The sequence below is a fragment of the Lutzomyia longipalpis genome, chromosome 4 (assembly GCF_024334085.1).
Source record: "Lutzomyia longipalpis isolate SR_M1_2022 chromosome 4, ASM2433408v1".
NCBI classification, from domain to species: domain Eukaryota; kingdom Metazoa; phylum Arthropoda; class Insecta; order Diptera; family Psychodidae; genus Lutzomyia; species Lutzomyia longipalpis.
Genome location: NC_074710.1, coordinates 9,407,317 through 9,426,451, shown reverse-complemented (window position 1 = coordinate 9,426,451; position 19,135 = coordinate 9,407,317). Strand labels below are relative to the sequence as shown.

At 35.1% G+C, this 19,135-nt stretch overlaps 2 protein-coding genes and 1 long non-coding RNA gene across 3 annotated transcripts; 2 read left to right on the top strand and 1 right to left on the bottom strand.

The window, feature by feature from the left end:
- Positions 1-673: 673 nt before the first annotated feature.
- On the bottom strand, positions 674-10,957 carry LOC129796130 (CTTNBP2 N-terminal-like protein). Its single transcript, XM_055837884.1, has 7 exons — positions 10,702-10,957; positions 10,500-10,627; positions 10,262-10,363; positions 9,307-10,195; positions 7,061-7,152; positions 6,632-6,986; positions 674-3,881 (listed from the first exon to the last, which is right to left on the bottom strand). Exons 2-7 carry the CDS (start codon positions 10,578-10,580, stop codon positions 3,871-3,873), a joined length of 1,530 nt encoding a protein of 509 aa, XP_055693859.1. The 5' UTR covers positions 10,581-10,627; positions 10,702-10,957; the 3' UTR covers positions 674-3,870.
- Positions 10,958-12,132: 1,175 nt separating this feature from the next.
- LOC129796181 (activator of 90 kDa heat shock protein ATPase homolog 1) lies at positions 12,133-16,001 on the top strand. The gene is made up of 2 exons (XM_055837957.1): positions 12,133-13,142; positions 15,378-16,001. The coding sequence occupies exons 1-2, from the start codon at positions 12,367-12,369 to the stop codon at positions 15,646-15,648; spliced, it is 1,047 nt and encodes a 348-aa protein (XP_055693932.1). The 5' UTR covers positions 12,133-12,366; the 3' UTR covers positions 15,649-16,001.
- Positions 16,002-18,597: 2,596 nt separating this feature from the next.
- Positions 18,598-19,120, top strand: LOC129796279 (uncharacterized). The gene is made up of 4 exons (XR_008751192.1): positions 18,598-18,689; positions 18,749-18,807; positions 18,867-18,940; positions 19,006-19,120. It is a non-coding gene; the product is annotated as an uncharacterized LOC129796279 (long non-coding RNA).
- The last annotated feature ends 15 nt before the right edge of the window (positions 19,121-19,135 follow it).

Genomic DNA, 19,135 nt, shown 5'->3' with positions numbered 1-19,135 from the left:
GAAAATTATGTGTTGGTCATGAAAATATGACAAAATGAACATGTAAATATGCTGTTGTGGTCAGGAAAATTAGAAAAGTGATCATGTGAATAGGAATTACGGTCAGAAAAAAAAACTGATTAGTAAAATATTTGTTAGGATCAGAAAAATGATTGAAAGTACAAAGCTTGGTTTTCCAACCACTTGCAATTAGTTGGTGTTCCACTATCCATATTCTGCTGGTCAAAAGCAGATTCTCCTGACCAAAAGCAGAATTTTCGGATCAAAAGACGACCCATTTTTGCATTTATAAGTGAGCGCTGGTCACCTAATGGATTGTAAAGTTTAAGGAATTTTAGGTTCTGAATTGACCTTTCTAGACAATTTCAAAGTTAGACTTGGCAAAAATTACGAATATGGGTATGAGTTGAAAGGTAGAGAAGGAAAGTTAGTGGTTCTATTCAGTCTTGGACACCACAGACATTAGAAATGAAGAATTAAGTCCTTTTATTTAGCAGGTAAGTTAGAATAAAGGAAATTGATAGGTTAATCCGGGCGCATCATTAAATAATTTTAATTTGAGCATAATTATCTCATTAATTCAATGATTTCATGGGAACAAAAGGGATACAAGCAAATAGAAAAGACACAGCACCGATGAGAATCCTCGACAAAATAATTAAACCATAGTGTATTCCAGTTCTAAATCAATTTATTGATTTTGATTCTGTCTATATAATGTTGTCTAAATCAGTTAATTAGCATGAACATTAACAATAGATAAGTATCAACATTCTTCTTCCTTCCTTCTCCTTCTATTCCTTGGTTTATACAATTTGACATTTATGCTTCATGCCCTACAAGAGTGAGTATTGGCTTTCACATTCAACGACTATTTCATGTAATTTCCCCTTCCTTGATCACCTCTTTGGAGCAAGGAAAGTTTTATTTTTATTTTATTTTATTTCAAAAATGATTTCCCTGTTTTTCAATATTATTTTTCTTTTAAATGTAACACAAAATTCATTAAATGGCGGTCTCTATCAATGCTATTTTTTATGATATCTTTTTCACTTTCTCCTGTCTCATTGATTTATCTTTTAAGTAGATTATATTTCAATGGAAAATTTTCTGCATCAATCTATGTTTTGTTTTATTTTACATCAATGATTTTTCTTCTATTTTTTAATAAATAAATAGATTTTTTTTAATCTATGCACATCAAATTGAATAAAAATTGGTGTGTTGACGTTTATTAAACATTTTCATTTTTTTTATTATGTTTTTTTTTTGTATTCTGTAATATGTATAGTCGTAGTTGTATGTATGGGAACACTGAGGAAGCTATAGATAGATAAATTCCAAAGGAATTAATCTCAATTTAAAAGTAAATAATCTCGATAGAAAATAATATTAAAAGAAGAAAAATTTGGAAATTTTCTTTAGAAAAATAATTTTAAGTTTCTTCCAAGTCGGGAATTGAACCTGCTTCACTCGGAATTGTGAACTGTTTTGGGTCAATTCCGAGCGTTAACCGATTAACCTATCAATCTCCCAAAACTATTTGGAAAAAGATTATTTTTTTAAGGATAATTTCAAAAGAAAAGACTAAAAATCTTCAATATAAATAGCTTTCTCAGTTTAATTTTAATTAGTAGGATATTTTTTCTCTCAATTAGCATACCTTACGCATGAATAATATTTTTTTTATATAAAGAAGCTATATTTCTCTTTCTTCTAATATCTACAGATTATTTTTTATTGATTTTAGCTGTGTTTCTTTCAGACACAGCTTTTGTGTACCGAGCAAAATCGAAAGTCGTCAGATCGGGCTCAAACTTGGGATGAGCACGAATTAGGGTCCCCACATTCCAAAAAACGTATGCGCCAAAAAAATTTTTTTTCCGGCCGGCCGTCCGTCCGTCCGTCCGGCCGGCCGGCCGGCCGGCCGGATTATAAACTTAAATTGCAAGAGAACGGTGATAGATAGAGACTTGCGGTAAACGGCAAAGTTTAAATATCGACCTGAAGAAATCCGATTATGAGGTCAAATCCACCCCCCCACCCCCCCGTCCGCCATTTTGAATAACCTCAAAATTTTGTTTTCGCTATATCTCAGCCGCTATTATAGCTAGATGGCTGAAATTTTGATATGTTGTAGGGGCCATCAATACCTTTCCAACGATACCTCATTTTCGAAAATCGGTCAAGCCGTTTAGTCAATATGGCCGCCACAATTTTTCATCGAAAATCGATCATAACTCGAAAACGGCTTGACCGATTTTGATCAACCCAGGCTCAAATGAAAGCTCTCAACAAGCGCTACAACTCTCTAGAACCTCCGAAGTTTCAAAAGTGACCGCTAGGGGGCCAAAAATCAAAAACAAAATTTTCGATTACTTTTCGATGAATATCTCGAAAACGCCATTATCGATTTGCTTCATTTTTTGATATGTTATAGCTGACCATATTATCTAGCTCCATGCCAAAAATGAAGAAATTCTATGTCTCCGTTCTCGAGATATAGCCTTCCAAAGTTGGCATGTCATATCTCGGGTTCTACAAGTCCGATTTTGATCAACTCAAGTGCAAATGAAAGGTTTCGTGAAGCCCTACAAATGTCTAGAACATTGCAAGTTCGAGAAATGACCGCGAGAGGCGCTAAAGTCAAAATCAAAATTTTCGAAAATTTCGAACTCGAATATTTCGAAAATGCCATTATCGATTTACTTCATATTTTAATATATTATAGTTGAGGTTAAGACCTTTCCAACGATAGCTCAAACTCGAAAATTTATGGAGCCGTTCCCGAGATATGGCGTTTTAAAGATTTCTTGGGGGATGACTTTTCAACTTTTCCCGACTTTGCGCGTATTTAAACAAATTCGCGTTCTAGTTTGCTCTCACAAAATTGGTACACTGAAAGAAACACAGCTCTCGTAAGCTTGGTCAGCTTACCCGTACATTTTATGTAGTTTTTTTTTACTACAAATTAATAATATATATAATTTTTCATTCTAAACTACAAATAATTCAATATTTTCTTATATTGTTTCCATTCAATCTTTTAATTCATTCTTCAGATCAGTTTTCTTTACTTTTTTCCCCATAATTTTAGAAGAAAAAAAGAAATTAACAAATTTTCCCTTTTTTTACATTCCATTTAATGAGAAAATGTATTTTTTTCATGGTTTTTCATTGGAGATGGAAAACATATATGGTTATATGTATATTGGTCAATGATCCTACAGTCCTTTTTATTCGTATTTTTTTGTCATAAATTAATTAAGAATCCTTACAAGTTATACTTTTGTACAAAAAAAAAGATATTAGAGAATTTATAAATAAAAGTTTTAAAAAATAAAATATAAGAAATAAGAAGATAAAATGACAAAAAAATAATCAAAAATATATTTTAGAGAAATCTGTTTGTTAAAATTTAAAAAATATATTTTAGTATGTAAAATATATAGTAAATATGACTCGAAATATCTATTCTATCTACTTTATATTTTTTAAAGTACCTATATCTATTTTTAATTAATCAATAAAAATAAAATAAAATAAGTAAGCTGCATTTTCATGGCAGAAATCAATCATAAAATATCACCGGAAACATCCTTTTGAATTAAGTAAATTCCTACTTAAGTAAAAGCTTTCTAATGGCTGAGTTTTCATTTCATTTTCATTTGTTTTTTATTAGTATTCGGAACTTTTTGTTTGTGAGATTGCAAAATATTCTAAATATTGGTGGTATTTTCTCAGTTTTTTATTCTTTACTTTTCACTCTCTTCCTTACTCCTTTGTTTTTAATAAATCCTAATAATCTCTCCTTTTTCATGCGACTTTTATATAAAATCCTTAACTTTCGGCTGTTTTTGTTGTTTTGTTTTATCTTTTCTCTAAAAGAAAATTAAGGGGTTGTTTGTAGATTTTCTTTTAAGTATCAATGCCAATTTTTCTGGGATAAAGTTTACACAAAACACACAGAAAATCAGAGCATATGTCGAAAATTAGTTTAGATAGTCATGCTTGTGGAATATTTTATTATTAATTAACCAATAAAATTATCATCATTCTTGTCTATGTTGTTGTCTTTATAAAATATTGGAATAGGAATAGCATTAATTTTAGAAAATATGTAGTTTTTAGTTTTATATGTAGTTTTCATGATTGCGTTAAGTGATGTCGCTATCCAAGCAAAAAATCAGTACACGAATTCCCTTTAACAAATCTCGATAGAAATAAAAGGAAATTGGGGTAAAATAAGTCAACATTGGTTAATACCGTTACCACGCTAAGAACGGTTACAACAGAGGATATTTTTTACATGACGTGTAAAAATACGTTTAATTCAGTGCTAAAAAGTTTTATGAAATTCTGACAGTTCGCATTTTTAAGGTTAAGCATGGATAGGGCTAAAAGATTCCCGTAAAAGTATTTTTTTTTAAACATGAGTAAAATAATAAATGAACTGTCATTGTCAAAATCTTTAGGGGAGACTGGGGTTAAAAAAGTCAATTTGGAATTTTCAAATACCAATTTCTCGCAAGTTATAAATCGGAAAAATCGGAAAAAATTAGGGTGCAAAGCCCTACCAACCTATTTTTTAAACATTTGTTGCAAAATAGCGTGATTGGGAAAATCGCAAAATTCTCTGTTTTAGTGGGCATAAAAGTGAAATTCCTCATCGCGGATTAAAAGATGAGAAGTTCAGCTATCAACTACTATCAATCTCTCAGGTGGAAAATCATTGGAAATGTTGGAAAATTCGACCGACTTTATTTACCCCACTGGTGACTATATTTACCCGCTGCGTTTAAAAAGAAAAGTCTGATGCGGAAGGGTTCAGGAAAAGCTCGAAAACTCATATTTCCCGTGGAGATAGGGAAAAGCGGTCTGAGACAAAGTTGTAGGCCAGGAAATTTCCTATAAGAATGATCTTTTAGAGGAAATTTTCTTGCCCTTGGGGAATCCTGCAAATAAGGATTTATCCAAATTGACTTTTTTTTACTTCGGTCTCCCCTAAAGATTTTTTTTTTATATAATACCAAAAAAAGAAACTTACAACTCACGTAAGAGAAGAAAATAAAATATTTTTTACAGAATCGACCTCAAAATACCTTAAAAATTGATTTCTTTCCATTTTAACACTTGGAGGACCCAATATTTGGCACAACGCGGAGGATCAAATTGGTAATAACTACCAGCTGATAAAATATGCTCAATAATTAATTATTAATCAGTTCTACACCGAATTACTAAATATTTAATTTAGAAAATCGTCACTGAAAAAAATTTCGGAGAATCGATGCAAAATTGCCAATTCAAACGAATTTTTTAGCTACAATTTTGCTTATTTTATTATTGCGCCTAAATTATCACAAACTTTGATTCTTCAAGTAACTTTTTAGTCATTTCCGGCAATAAAAATAGTCCATATTAATGATTTTTACCGAGGAAAAGTAAACAAAAGTACTTTATTTGGGAAATATGGGGAAACATAACCTCAAAACCACAGCAAGCAAAAATGTATGAGATTTTGACTGATCCTCCACGTTGGATTCTGACTTTGACCTCAATTATCTTCCAAAGAAAAGACTTTTCTCGAGATTTTCCTTCTTCTATCTTAAAGTAATTAAAATTCCCTACACATAGATGCTAAATTTATCGAGATAAGTCCAATAGATAATATTCTGTGACGATTTTAAGGTTCCAATTGGCAGCAAGTACCAGTAAAGTCCTCCGAGTGTTAATGGTGAGAAAAAAAACTTTTTTCACCGTTTTCACTCATTTGTTTAAGCTCTTCTTTTCTTGAAACTTAAAAGTTGCAAGATTTTGACAGTTGGTATTTTTAATCGTTCTAAAATTGTTTCAAAAAAGAAAATCAAAGTATTTAGTTTTTCAGGAAGTAGTCAGATAGATCTTTATAGGACCGTAAAAAAATATTTTTTAAGGATACGTTTAAAAAAAAATAAACTGTCAAAATCTTACAAGATTTTTTATAAGAAAAACCTTTTAACTGACAAATTAATCAAATCAATCCAAATAATTCAATTTATTTTTTTTTTAAATTTATTTTAAAAATTCATTTATTTTTTTCTTTAGTTTTGTAAAAAAAATCACAAAAGCTGCAGATGTGAGTCATCTTACCCCAGTTTCCTCTTCTTACAAAAATTTGTGTAATAAAATCATTATTTTTTAAATAAATAAATTAGAGAATCAAAAAATAAAATAAATTGCACATTATTCATAGACATTGGATACTTTAAGTATTAGTTAGTTAGAGACTCTCTGATAAAATGTACATCAATGACGGATAATTCCACTTCGATGGTTATGTGATGTCGTTGTGACGTGTTGTTGAAAGTTAAAAAAAATCCCCAAAATGGGATTTAAAAACTCAATAAAAATATCTTTGAGATCAGTTGTGAGATCACCTTCATTTGCCTCTTAAACTTGATTAATTTTTTCTGTGTGTTTTGGAACTTTTTTTCATGAATTTTTCATGAAGTTTGAAATTTTCTCTCTCTCAAGAAACTCTTCATGGGAGCTTTAAAAGCTACGGGTAGTAAGCTATCAAAGCTTTCTTGTTTAACTTTTCAGCATTTTTTTGTTGGAAAGGAAAATGGAAATTGTGAATTCTACTTGCCGGTATTGCCACCGCAGGCGATTTGTTGATAATTCTGCCCGAGATCATTCTCCGTGTTTGCAATGTCCCCAACAATGCCCCCATCATCCTTCTCCTTGCCACTGGCTGTTCCTGCAGCCGCTTGAGCAATGCGAGAAGACGATGGGTCACGCTTTGGCGGAATAACTGGCTTATTGGGGGGAATTGGTGGTGGAACCCCACGCCCAAGTGGTGGCATTGCTGGGGATTTCTTCTGCATTCCCTGCTGCTGAGGTAGCGACACCCCAGGTTTGGGATTGATTGTGGCCAAATTTGCCGGTGCTGCAGTTGAACTGGACTGCATTGCCGGTGTACTCGGCATCTTCCGTGGTGCCGCCTTCCATTAGAAATATGATTTTTTTTTTACAAAATTATTTCTTTTATTTTTATTTTCTTCTAAACTAAACTTACTTTTGTTGTGGCAAATCCACTAGCAGTTTCGGGCATTGTTGCTGTTTGCCTGAGTGTTTGACCTGATGAAATTGATCGTGCCACTCCAGTTGCTGTTAAATGAAAAATAAAATAAATGGAAAATTTATCATTTTGATTGATAAACTGAAAAAGGTCCAATTAACATTTCGATTGACTTCAATTACATCCAATTACAGCATTTTATTACAAATTGATTCAATTCAATTTATTTTTTTTTCCTCAATTAAATATTTCATAGAATTATTCTCTTTTCATTTTCAATTCTACGAAATAAAAATGTTTAAATTTGTCTATTTCGGACCATTTTACGCTTGAAAGCCACAAAAAATCATTAGAACGTAAAGAAATTTCAAATTTGTCCCACAAAAAAATAAAAGAGCCAAGAACGTATTCCCCCCAGACCTTTAAAAATCGTAAGATTGTTCCGCAGAACATTAAAAACAATAAAAAAAATTTTTAGAACGTGAGAAATCTTCAAGAACCCGCCGAGGAATGAGAAAAAAAATCTTTAAAAAAAATTCTACAGAACATGAGAAACAAGGAAATTTTCCACAAAATGCAATCCGGAACATGTTCCACAGATAGAACATAAGAAACTGGGAAAAAATATTCCGCAAAACGTAGTCTGAAATATCCGAAATAATTTCCACAGATCATCAGAAACCAAAGCAAACATTTGGGCAGAATGTAAAAAAAAAATACGAAACAAGTTCCACAGAACATTAGAAACGAAAACAAAAACCTTTAAGATCTTTTAAAGTTGAGAAACCGAGAAGTATTTTCCAATATTTAAATTAAAACGAAGGTACTTCTGCAAAGTCAAGAAATATACAACAAAACGTAGGAAAAATTTATGAAATAGTTCCACAGCTTTCACCATGTAAGAGAAAGTTTTAAAAAAATCTTAAGATTGTTTAACAAAACCTAAGAAACCGCAAAACATTACGCTGAACATGAAAATACATAAATAACATCGTAAATCATGAAAAAAGAAAAAAAAACATAAAAATACGAAACAAGTTCCACAGAACATTAGAAACGAGACATTATTTATCAGAACGTTAAACAAATTGAAACTAATACAAAAAAACATTAGAAATTAAAAAAAAAAAGATTGCATTCAAATCTGATTAAAAACGAAAATTAAGTTCCACAGAACATGAGAAACCAAAAACAAATGTTCTGCCTAAAAAATAACATCCTAAACAAGTTCCACAAAACATTCAAACCAAGACTATCCTATATAATAGTTTTGAATGAACAATACGAAACAGACGAAACATGAGAAACAGGAACAAATATTCTACAAAACCTAAAAAATTCGAAACAAGTTCCGCAGATAATTAGAAACCAGAAAATGTTATTTAAAAAAAAACCGAGAAACAAGAAAAAAATTCAAAAAACATACAAAAATACGAATATTTCTTCAAAAAGAGAATCATAAAATGTTCAGCAGAAAGTTAAATAAACCCAAATTAATTCCACAGAAAATGAGAAACCCGAACAAGTATCATTTGAACGTAGAGAGATGAGAAACGAAGTTTCGGATCCACAGAATATGAGAAACAAAACAAAAAAAGAAACATAAAATAGTTCCACAGAACTTAAACATTACGAAACAGGTTCCACGAAATACGAAACATTTTATCATACGAAATTGTTAGTTTTTTTTAGTTTTACTGAACTTTTTTGTTTGAAATTCTTCTGGTCTCTCGTGTTTTTTTGTGGAACTAATTAATTTTCCTTGTTTTTCATGTTCCACAGCTCTGTAGTTTGATATTTAGCAAAAGTAACATACAAGATAATTTTTTACTGTATGTATTGATAATTTATTACATGTCGCGTAAAAAAACATTTTCGTGTATTTTAATGAGAAATTATCGACAGGATATTTTTTTACCGTATTACTCATTTATTACACATCGCGTAAAAAATCATTTTCGTGTATTTTATCGTTTTTATCGAGAAATTATCGATAGGATAATTTTTTACCGTATTAATCATTTATTACACATCGCGTAAAAAATCATTTTCGTGTATTTAATCGATTTTTAACGTGTTAAAAAATAAATTTTATAATTAAAATCAATCAAAAATTGCCCTAATGAACAAAATAAAGCAATTAAAGGCCCGAGAGCATTAAATTCTTCCTTCTCCTTGGCCACAAAACGAGCTTTAAAAGAGGAATAGATAGCAAGGAAACAATAATGGTTTTTGCAACTTACTCGGCCCGGAAACTGGTACACTGGATACAGTTGCAGTTGGTTGAACAACTTTGGCCACACTCGACATCATGGGACTAATCCCACTTGCATCATCCAACTGCCCCACATTCCCCAGCATTGTCTTCTTCAGAGCATCGTATTCAGCACGAATTTGCAGAATTTCATGCTCCAGCTCCTTAATGCGTTTCTCCTCCTTCTCCTTGGCGGCCTTGAGGAGCTTCCGCTCCGCCTCGAACGTTTGCATTTGCTTCTCCAGCTCTGCCTCCATGCGCAGGGATTTCTTACTCTCCTCCTCCAAGCCCTCGGCAATGGTGTCAACACGTTGCTTCTCCTCCGACAGGATCTGTGCTAAATCTTCGGATCTCTTGCGTTCCTCATTGTACTTCATGATGATCTGCTTGCGCTCACTCAGGAGGAACAGAACCATTTGCTTCTGACGCGCCCTTTCGGCATCAAGTGTCTTCTGGAGCTTCTTCGCCTCTTCCTCTGCCCGCTGCCGTGTATTCTTCTCAATTTCGAGCTCCTCAAACACAACTTGCCGCAACTTGACGCGTTCTGCTGAACTTATGGGATTACTGTCGGCACTTTGACGACGTTCCTCCTCGAAATCCAGCATAGCTTGACAGAATTTATCCTTGGACTCCTTCAGGAGGTCCGTGATGTTGCGTAAGGTTAACCGTTGATTCGAAAGTGTCTTCTGCAGATACTCCAGCTGCTGACTCGGGTACATTCGTGCCTCCTGCTCTGACGCCGCTGCTGCAATTGATGACTGTCGACTGGCAATGTTTCCGGATAGGATGAGATTGTCCCGGAAGAGAGCTGCATTGGGATCATTGAGACTCGGTGGTTTGTAGTGAGTTATGTGAATGAGTTGCTTTATCCTCTCCGACTGTAAAGAGACATTCAAGGGTTAACCTTGAAAACAACCCCCTATAAGAGAGTTCAGAGCCCTCACCTTGAGTGCTGCAATCACAACGTCACGCGCCTGAAGCTCCCCTTCCATGTAGCTGAGCAATTTGAGGAGATCTGACTTGCTAAAGTCAACCTTTGGATTCCGCTGTACGTCACGTAACATCCCACAGCAGAAGATTTTCATGAAAATGGAGTGAAAAGTGCGGAAAAGCAGATCGATTAGCGAGGGAGGAATGGAGAAGAAAAAAAGGTGACACAAAGCACCCAACCCCCCAAATTACCTTCGTCGTGGCGAGCATTTTGCCAATTTCCACCTGCGAGCAGGGATTGTTGTCGTTCTCCTCCTTCAAATTGGACGCCATTGCACACTCACGCACGCTCCTGGGGGGTAATTTTCAATGAAAATGCACTGCAATTTGGATTTAAAAAACAAACTCTAATTTTATTCACTTTTTTTGACGGACATTGTTGTTGTTTTTTAACCTCAAAAACCAACCCCATCAACGAACGCCATCTGCAGTGCTAAACTCTGTACTAAATGTACTAAAAACTCTTTTAGTTGTCTTCAATTTTCTCGTTTTTCTGGCTATTTTATCCGATCGGAAGTAGATTTTCGTAATTAGGAAGCGAAATCGCCTTAAATATCGTTAGGAAAAACAAAAATTCAAAGAATTCGGTTTGAAAAAAGAATAGGAAAAAATCCGCAACGGCGCTTTGCAACTCACACCTCTCAAAAGTCAATCATAACGCGTCCAGTTATTAGAGTTGGTATACCACAACGCGGATGGGTCAGTCTATGCGTTGTAATTTAATTTGCGAGTAGTATTAGTAGGCAAAGTCGATTATTTGTAAAATTTAGCAATTTGACAGATTAAAATGCTTATATCTTAAGTTCTATTAGACCTACACAAACTTGAGTAGTTATGGAAAGGTATTGAAATAAACTATAATCTGACATATATTTCGATACATTTCAAGGTCACCTCCAGAACACAAAATGGCGGATTTTTGTTCCACCAAAACAGTTTTTTGCACTTTTTGTCCTCAACGAATGGTTCTAGAGGTTTCTGATGTTCCAGAAAGTTGTAGAGTTTTGCAAAACATTTAATTTGATATCAAATTGAGCAAAATCGGACAGACCGTTCAAGAGATATGGCTCTTAGAACTTTTCATATTCAAGAATTTTTCAAATGGCTATATCTTCTAAACTAAGGATTATTAGTCCTGCTACAACATATCAAAAATTCAAGGAAATCTATGATCGGGATTCGAAGATATTGTCCCGTAAAGTTAGGCAATTTTTGTTTTTGATTTTAGCGCCTCTTGCGGTCATTTTTGGAACTTGGAATGTTCTAAACAGTTGTAGGGCTTCTCAATACCTTTCATTTGATACCAAGATGGTCAAAATCGGTTAAGCCGTTCTCGAGTTATATCGAAAAATCACTTTTTGCTTTAGGCCGCCATATTTGCTAAACGGCTTGACCGATTGTCAAGTATGAATTATCGATAAAAACGTCTCACTGAGCACTACAACATACTAAAATTTCAGACCTCTAGCTGTAAGGGGAGTGGTTGACAGTATTTCAAAATGGCGGACGGCAGCCAACTTGGATTTTGAAAATGCGAAAAAAATGAAAATTTACACCCATATTTCTATAGAAAACTTCAAACCCGAAGTCTCTATCTGTTACCGTTCTTGAGCTATAAGCCTAAGTTTGGCGCACCGGCAGGACGGCAGGCCGGCCGGATCAAAAATTTTCCACCACCATTTTCGTAATGTGGGATGTCTAAAACGTGCTCATACCAAGTTTGAGCCCGATCTGAGGTGGTCGATTATTCCGACGATTACAATACTTGGTATGCCACGATTGTGGTATACCAACTAATAGGGTTTCATTTTCCCCAGTATGAACGTCCCCTAACCTCACTTTCTCGTGCATCCCAGAAACTTCTCGAATTTGCACACCACAATCTTTGTCTAGCTTGCTGTTTTCACAGAGATTCACGTGAAATCCCTCCTGCACACATCGCAGAATCCACTAGAAGTTCTGAGAGATTGCCCGTGCGTGCACCAAGTGTGAAAATTCGAATAATTTCCCCGTGAATTACGTAAAAATTGCTTTCCGGTTTGCGTGTTTGTGAGAGAGGATGGCAAAGTGGGGCGAAGGAGATCCGCGCTGGATTGTCGAGGAGCGTCCGGATGCGACAAATGTGAACAATTGGCATTGGACAGAGAAGAATGCCACACCGTGGTCAAAGGATAAGCTCCGTGCGCTCCTTGGGGGCTTTGAAATCAATGACGATGGGAGTGGGATCAGGGTGTCCGTGACGGAGATTGAGAAGCTCGAGGGGGAATCTTCGGCAAACAATCGCAAAGGGAAGCTCATCTTCTTCTACGAATGGAACATCGTGGCAAAGTGGAAGGGGCAGCTTCCGGGTCAGGAAACCCCATCCACGGGAACAATAACTATTCCCAATCTCTCGGAGGAGAATGATCTCGATGACATCGATGTGAGTGTTACGGTGGAGGAGAATGACGCCCAGGCAGAGCAGCTGAAGCAGTTCATGTATTCGGTGGGGCGGGAAAAGATCCGAGAACTCCTTGGGGTGTACATCCGGGAACTGCGGGAGGAGTTCTCCAAGGGGATGATCTTGCCGAAGAAAGATTCAGACGCAAAGGAGGATGTTGCATCGAAGAACATCAAGAGTGGCTTCAACAGGAAGATTACCATTGATCCCGTTGTCAATTGCCAAACTTCCGGACGGGACGTTTCTGCAGGGCACAAGGTGGACGTTGTCACCATAACCTCCTCTGAGAACTTCCAATGCGAAGCCCATGCCCTTTACGAGGCGCTCACGCGTGTTGAGATGGTCACGGCATTCACGAGGGCCTACGTGAAGATTCAACCGGAAAAGGGAGGCGAGTAAGTAAACCCTTTGATGATTTTCTGCTTGTATTTGTCCTCATTTTGAAGCTTTTCAGCCTTCCTGACAAGCTTATTTGAAAGTTCCGGAAGAAAATGACCAAGAAAAGTCATTCTGAATGATTTTTTTCTTAAAAAAATGTCTCAAATTCATGAAAAATCGGCACAGTTTGGGCATTAAGAGGTTGTCTCTTAATTTAAGAGACCGATTACACTTCCGCTTATTTTTGCGGGAAAAACTAATTTTTGCGACTTGGGCCTACGCGAAAAATGCTTAGGGGGGCCCCGGGGAGCTTCAGTAAAAATTTGGGGGCGCAATTCGCCGGATTAAAAAAACCATTTTATACGACTTTTTCTGGCGGAAATTTTGAGTGTTTTGAACTGGCGATGCCAATCGACGCGGCGTCGCTTCCTGGTCACAAAAAAGGTAATTTCGCTGGGAAATTCAGCGGAAAACGCGAGAAAATTGCATAAAACTGAAAGTGTGAGGGAGACAGCATCAATGATGTGCACTGTCTCATTTTCTCTTCAACAAAATGTAACAAAAAATAGCAGGGGTGGCTTTGGGAACTACATTTAGGGCGCCAATTTCAAAAAGTAGTCAAAAAAGCATGATTTTATATGGGGGCTATGTGAAGGGGGGCTCTGGGGGGAAAATGAATGTCGTTGGTAAAAACCGCCTGGTATCAGTAGTCTCTGTACCAAACAGAAACGAAAATTATTTTCTTAATTAATTAATTTCAAAATTTCAAAATTTAAACGCTTAAATAAAAGTTGTAAATTAAAGCCTCAAAATTAATTTCCTTATTAGATTCTTATTGGATTATTTTGTTTTTTTTTATTTAAAAAGTTTGAAAATTTAAAGAAAGTGAATAAAATTAAAAAATATGCGGCTTAACCGTTTTTTTTTAAACATATTGTGAAGTTTCGGTTATAACAATGACCCAATCATCAGGCACTGAAGGAAAATACAAATATAAAAAAGCTGACAATTCAATATTTTCTTCATTATATGAAAATATTTTAAAACTACCAAAAAAAATTTTTTTTACTTTATTTTGAGCAAAACTCATTAAAAATTAAAAATTAGGCTTTTTCTAATTTAGTAGTGAAAAAAAAAAAACGGAATTCTATGATTTTTTTTTCAATTAAAATGCAAAAATGCTTGAAACATGAAACATTCCCGCTAATGTTTTAGCAGTAAGTTTAGATGAGGCTTTTTAGAAACATTTTTATATTCATGTTGGGATATAGAAATCTATACTAAAAACAATTTCCTGACGAAAAATAATGATTGAAAATATTTAGAATTCAAAACGAATTTACGAAGCAACATTTACGCGTATGTTTCACAGAAAAAAAAATAGAATTGTGTCATAATTTATTTGTATTTTTGATCAAATCTTTGCTAATTTTTCCAAACTGATCTCAGTAAGATGAAAATAACGTCACTTTTGTGTTTCTCGTTCCTTTTAATACATGAAACATTTGCACTAATGTTTCCTTAATAATTTGAGCTGAGTTTCTTTAAAAAAAAAAGTTTAAATACAGAAACATACTAAAAAATGTTTTTCAGACAGAAAAATGTGATTGAAAGATATTGTACGCGCGATTGCGTAATCTTTCGTACTGACCTTGAAAGATAAGTAGATTTAGTTAGAAAAATAGCCAATCCCGGTCGAAGGGACAAAATTTTTGTCCCTCACTCGTGGAATTTCTGCGCCGGATGCAACGATGAATGAATAGATGTGCACGTGGTGCACTAAAGTTCCCTTTCCAACACCTTTTTTATTTCTAAATTTCACCTTACAGATTTTTCTACGTTAATAATTCACTTATGCACTTTCTCCTCACAATTTGAGCAACTTCCAAGTCCCTTTTTCCTGCAATTAATCACGAAATAAATGCTTCACCTCGAGAGTCAGAATTTTCACGCGTCTTTTAGCTCTTACATCAAAAACGGAAGTGACTCTGACACCCGAGGTGAAGTTTCACCTCACTTGACAGCGTTAATTTTAGGCTGCGTATCAAAATATGCTCCAGCATCGCCAACAGATATTAAAAAATAAGCTTTGCAACATTCCCGCAAATGTTTCATGAAACAGAAAATCAATGATGACGTCATTGTTTGCATTTTAGGTATATTTTTATCAGCTTTTTGCGTCTTTTCTTCTCAATCAAACAGAAAAACAAATCTTTTAAAGGAATTTTCATTTAATTTTCCCTTTTTCGTAGTTTTGCCTTTTTCGGTGGCAACGTTAGTGGAAAATTCCAAGAATTGGTGCCGAATAAGCGCATTAAGCAGACATGGAGGCTGAAACAGTGGCCCGAAGGACACTTTTCCGTTGTCGTGATGGAGATTGAGGAGAAGGAGGATCACACTGTACTCACATTGACACAAACAGGCGTCCCAGCGGCCGAAGAGGAGGCCACCCGGAACAACTGGAAGCGCTATTACTGGGATAGTATTAAGCAGACCTTTGGCTTTGGGAGCTTTTTAGGTTAAGTTTTATTTTACTTGTAAGCAAAAAAGAATTGTTTTATTTAAAAAAAAATCCATCCCATATCCCCCATTAATTAATTGAATAATTAAATGAAATATAATTGCAAATTCATTTCAATGAAAATTTCACAAGATTTTACTTTTTAAAAGCCAAAAGGGAGTTTGCAAAAGATGCTACAACAACCACTGAAAGAAAAATCATTTTATTATTAATTTTGAAGATAGTTTTAAACAATTTTTGCATTCATATTGCTTGCATTATTTTACAAAACGAATAAAACTTCCCTTGTTTGCAGAAAAACAATCAATTGTTCGTTCAGGCCACTTTACCAAGAAATAAAATATAATAAAATTAATTTGGGGCTTTTTTGCAGGGGGTAGACAAAGACTCTATTTCCATAGGAATTCACTGCTCACTCGCTGAGACACCCAGGAAAATGCTTCAATCTGAAAAAATCCACCACCACTGGATAGATAATTTAATATTCTATCGATTGATAGCTTTTGAGGGGTGTCTCACAAAGATTAATGCACTAAAACTGATTTTAAAAATTTTGATGCACTTTTTGGAAATAAAGTGACGTCATTTTCTTCCTTTAATTTCTCTGCAAACCGTCCGCCATTATTTGCTGTGTTCGGGTAAAAAAGGGCTTTGTCTACCCCCTGCTTTTTTGCAATGAAATACATTGATACCTTTGGACTCTAGCGCCGAGAAAATGAATTATGAAATAAAATAGATAATATTTAAATGAAAAACAATTTTGTTTTATTGAATCTAGTAGGCTATTTGGAGAAGAAAAGGAAAGATTTTCAGCCATTTTGCGATCTTGTTGTTTATCTCTCGCCGCCATATTGCTTCACAAAGCGTCCTTTTCAGCGTCCTTTTGCACACCGAAAAAAAAATATGCTAGAGGTTTAGAGAATCGTTGTTCACTGGGGCTCGTCGCTAAAGTAGTGGACTTGATTCCCCAATATAGAGACACACGAGTCACTAGAATTGATTGTCACAATGACAAGAATTCTAGTAGTTCGTGTATTTGATTTTATAGCAGCCGTGACATATTGGCAATAAACAGATGGCGTTAGTGGTATTTTTTTTATTTTGAAAATAGAGAATATTATTTATTGCATTGAAATTAATAATATTTATAAAATAAAAAATTATATTCGAAATAAAATGAAAAGAATGGGATCTGTAATTAATAATATATGTACCAACAGACCTATATAGGGAGCCTCTTTATGCATTTACATAAGAAAAAATCTTTTAAAAATTTATTTATTTGCATAAATTGAATTTAATCTTTTTTTTATAAATCTTTATATTCTCTTTTTCTTCAACTTTTGTCATAATGATTAGATTCTCGGATGATTAATGAAGTGCGTTACAAGAATATGTCAAACGAGTCTGATACAAGAACAGAAAGATGCTTTGATTGCCATGGTCCGGCAAAACTGAAACATGATTTTTTTTTTAATTTTCATAAAAAATGTTGTAGGAGTGAAACCAAACAACTACAAAGAAACAAAAGCGAAAAAAAAACATTTTTTAAAAAATCCGTTTTGGGTTGAACCCCATTTATTCTCCATTTCCACAATTTATTTTGATTAGATTGACATCCTATACAGAGAATAAAAGCTTCAAGGCCAGACCAAGCTCCTCTTGTTCCCCTAGCCACTGTTCCTTTCTCCCAGGGAGAGCTCTAATAGTTCTCTTCCAGGCCACGAAAAGGCATCCTCGTGTCTGTACGTGGAGGGAGAGGATGGCTGGGCAATCAACACCGTGGAACGAAGACTGTGCCCCGGAAACCGGCAAAATTCTACAGCATGAAGATACTCTTCTTGGGAGACCTCCCCCTCGCTTACAATTTGAAGGTAGTGCGAGGAGCTCCCCGTCCCGCTCAAGCGGACTGCAACGATCAAAAAAACAAAACAAAATTCCAAGGTCCAGTGCGACTATGCAACATCATGAGCTACTTACCCCAATAGGGAACGGGGGGGCACGCAAGGGAGGCTCTCTAGGAAGTGCCGGAGTGTCCTCTTCACACGAAAAACTGTCAGGGAGCCGTGTACTGACGGACTCCTCCGTGATGACCGTCAAATTGCGTCTTACACACAGAGAGAAATTGCCCAATTTGAGTGCAACGTGATTGCTGAGAGAGACAATGCTTTGTCCGGAATGCGCGTAGGATATTTTTGAACAATTTCCTCTCTCTATGCAAGAAACATAGCGCCTCCTCAATCCCCGTGGCTTCTTTCGTGTTGACCTTGAATATCTTGAGGAGGAATTAACGTGTAGAGGCGGCGTATACCTAGAGGTTTTTCCAAAGGATCCCACGAAGATGATGCTGAGGATGAGCATTAACACGGAGGTCATCATGAGGGTGGTTGGACGTAACTCCGGCAACAATTTGGAAAAATGCCTCGTACAACGCCTTTTATAGAATTCACGAATTGTCCTTTGTGTGTTTGTATAATTTGTATCCGAATCCTCGGCTTTTACAGCTTTCACTCCTTTTCACGTCAGCCCACTCACTGCACCGCACAATTTCCTTCACTTTTTAGCGGTTGAGAGAGAATAAAAAACTTGTCCCTTCCACATTTTCAGGGAAACAGACATAAATGAAAATAATTTATTTTTATATTGACAAAATGTAAACATAACCAAAGCATTGCGATAAAATTATTGCAGTTGTATTGCAGTTCTTGATTTAGTACCGTGGTGACATCTTCACAGATTTCTTGTAACTAAATTCATTGGAGACAAATAGTCTCAGATTCAGTGGCTCTATGTACCCATTCTGGAGACACACAGTCCACTGGGGCTACTCTCTGGGTGAGAGTAAAAATTTCTCTAGTTCTGGTGATTTTTTTTTTCGGTGCAGTATTCTAATTGTTAGAAATGTTAACGGTAGAAGTTTGAATTTGAATTTAGAACAAAGTAGGCCTGGGCGAAAATAGCCATTTTGTGATGAAATAGTCAGAGGAAAAACGTGTTGAAATTATCGCGAGGAAAATAAGGAATTATCAGAGTAAAAATAGCCGTAAGTTGTTAATTTCATATGTAATCAAAGGATGAATTCTTATAGATTGTATTTTGTAGGTAGGATATAGCGGAAGACGACAAATACCCGCTGAAAAGGAGTATAGAAAATCGCCCAGGTAAAAGTGAGGTTAAGTAGAAACAGGAAGGGAAATTCATTTTATATTTTGTTGAACAGGAATTAAAGAGAAAATAGAATACGTCCGGAAAGGTGGAAAAAAGGGAGTTCGAAGAAGCTCAGTCGAGAAAAATGTAAGAAGACATTTGTTAGGATGGTTTAGATATAATTTTAAACTCTTTGTAAAATTCTTTTATAGATCTTCAACCACCGCCCACCGTCGACACATCCGACCTACATTGTCTGAAATAAATAGTACATTAGCCAATACAGTCCACTCTAGTTACTGCCGTCAGCAACACTAATAAAGAAATGAATCTAAAACTTAT

Bases quoted from the DNA above. Each gene is read 5' to 3' on its own strand.
- LOC129796181 (XM_055837957.1), top strand. From the start codon at position 12,367: ATGGCAAAGTGGGGCGAAGGAGATCCGCGCTGGATTGTCGAGGAGCGT. The intron at 13,143-15,377 runs GTAAGTAAACCC...CCTTTTTCGTAG, and splicing joins CAACCGGAAAAGGGAGGCGA to TTTTGCCTTTTTCGGTGGCA.
- LOC129796130 (XM_055837884.1), bottom strand. From the start codon at position 10,580: ATGGCGTCCAATTTGAAGGAGGAGAACGACAACAATCCCTGCTCGCAG. The intron at 10,196-10,261 runs GTGAGGGCTCTG...GTCTCTTTACAG, and splicing joins TTGTGATTGCAGCACTCAAG to TCGGAGAGGATAAAGCAACT. The intron at 6,987-7,060 runs GTAAGTTTAGTT...TTCTAATGGAAG, and splicing joins GTGGATTTGCCACAACAAAA to GCGGCACCACGGAAGATGCC.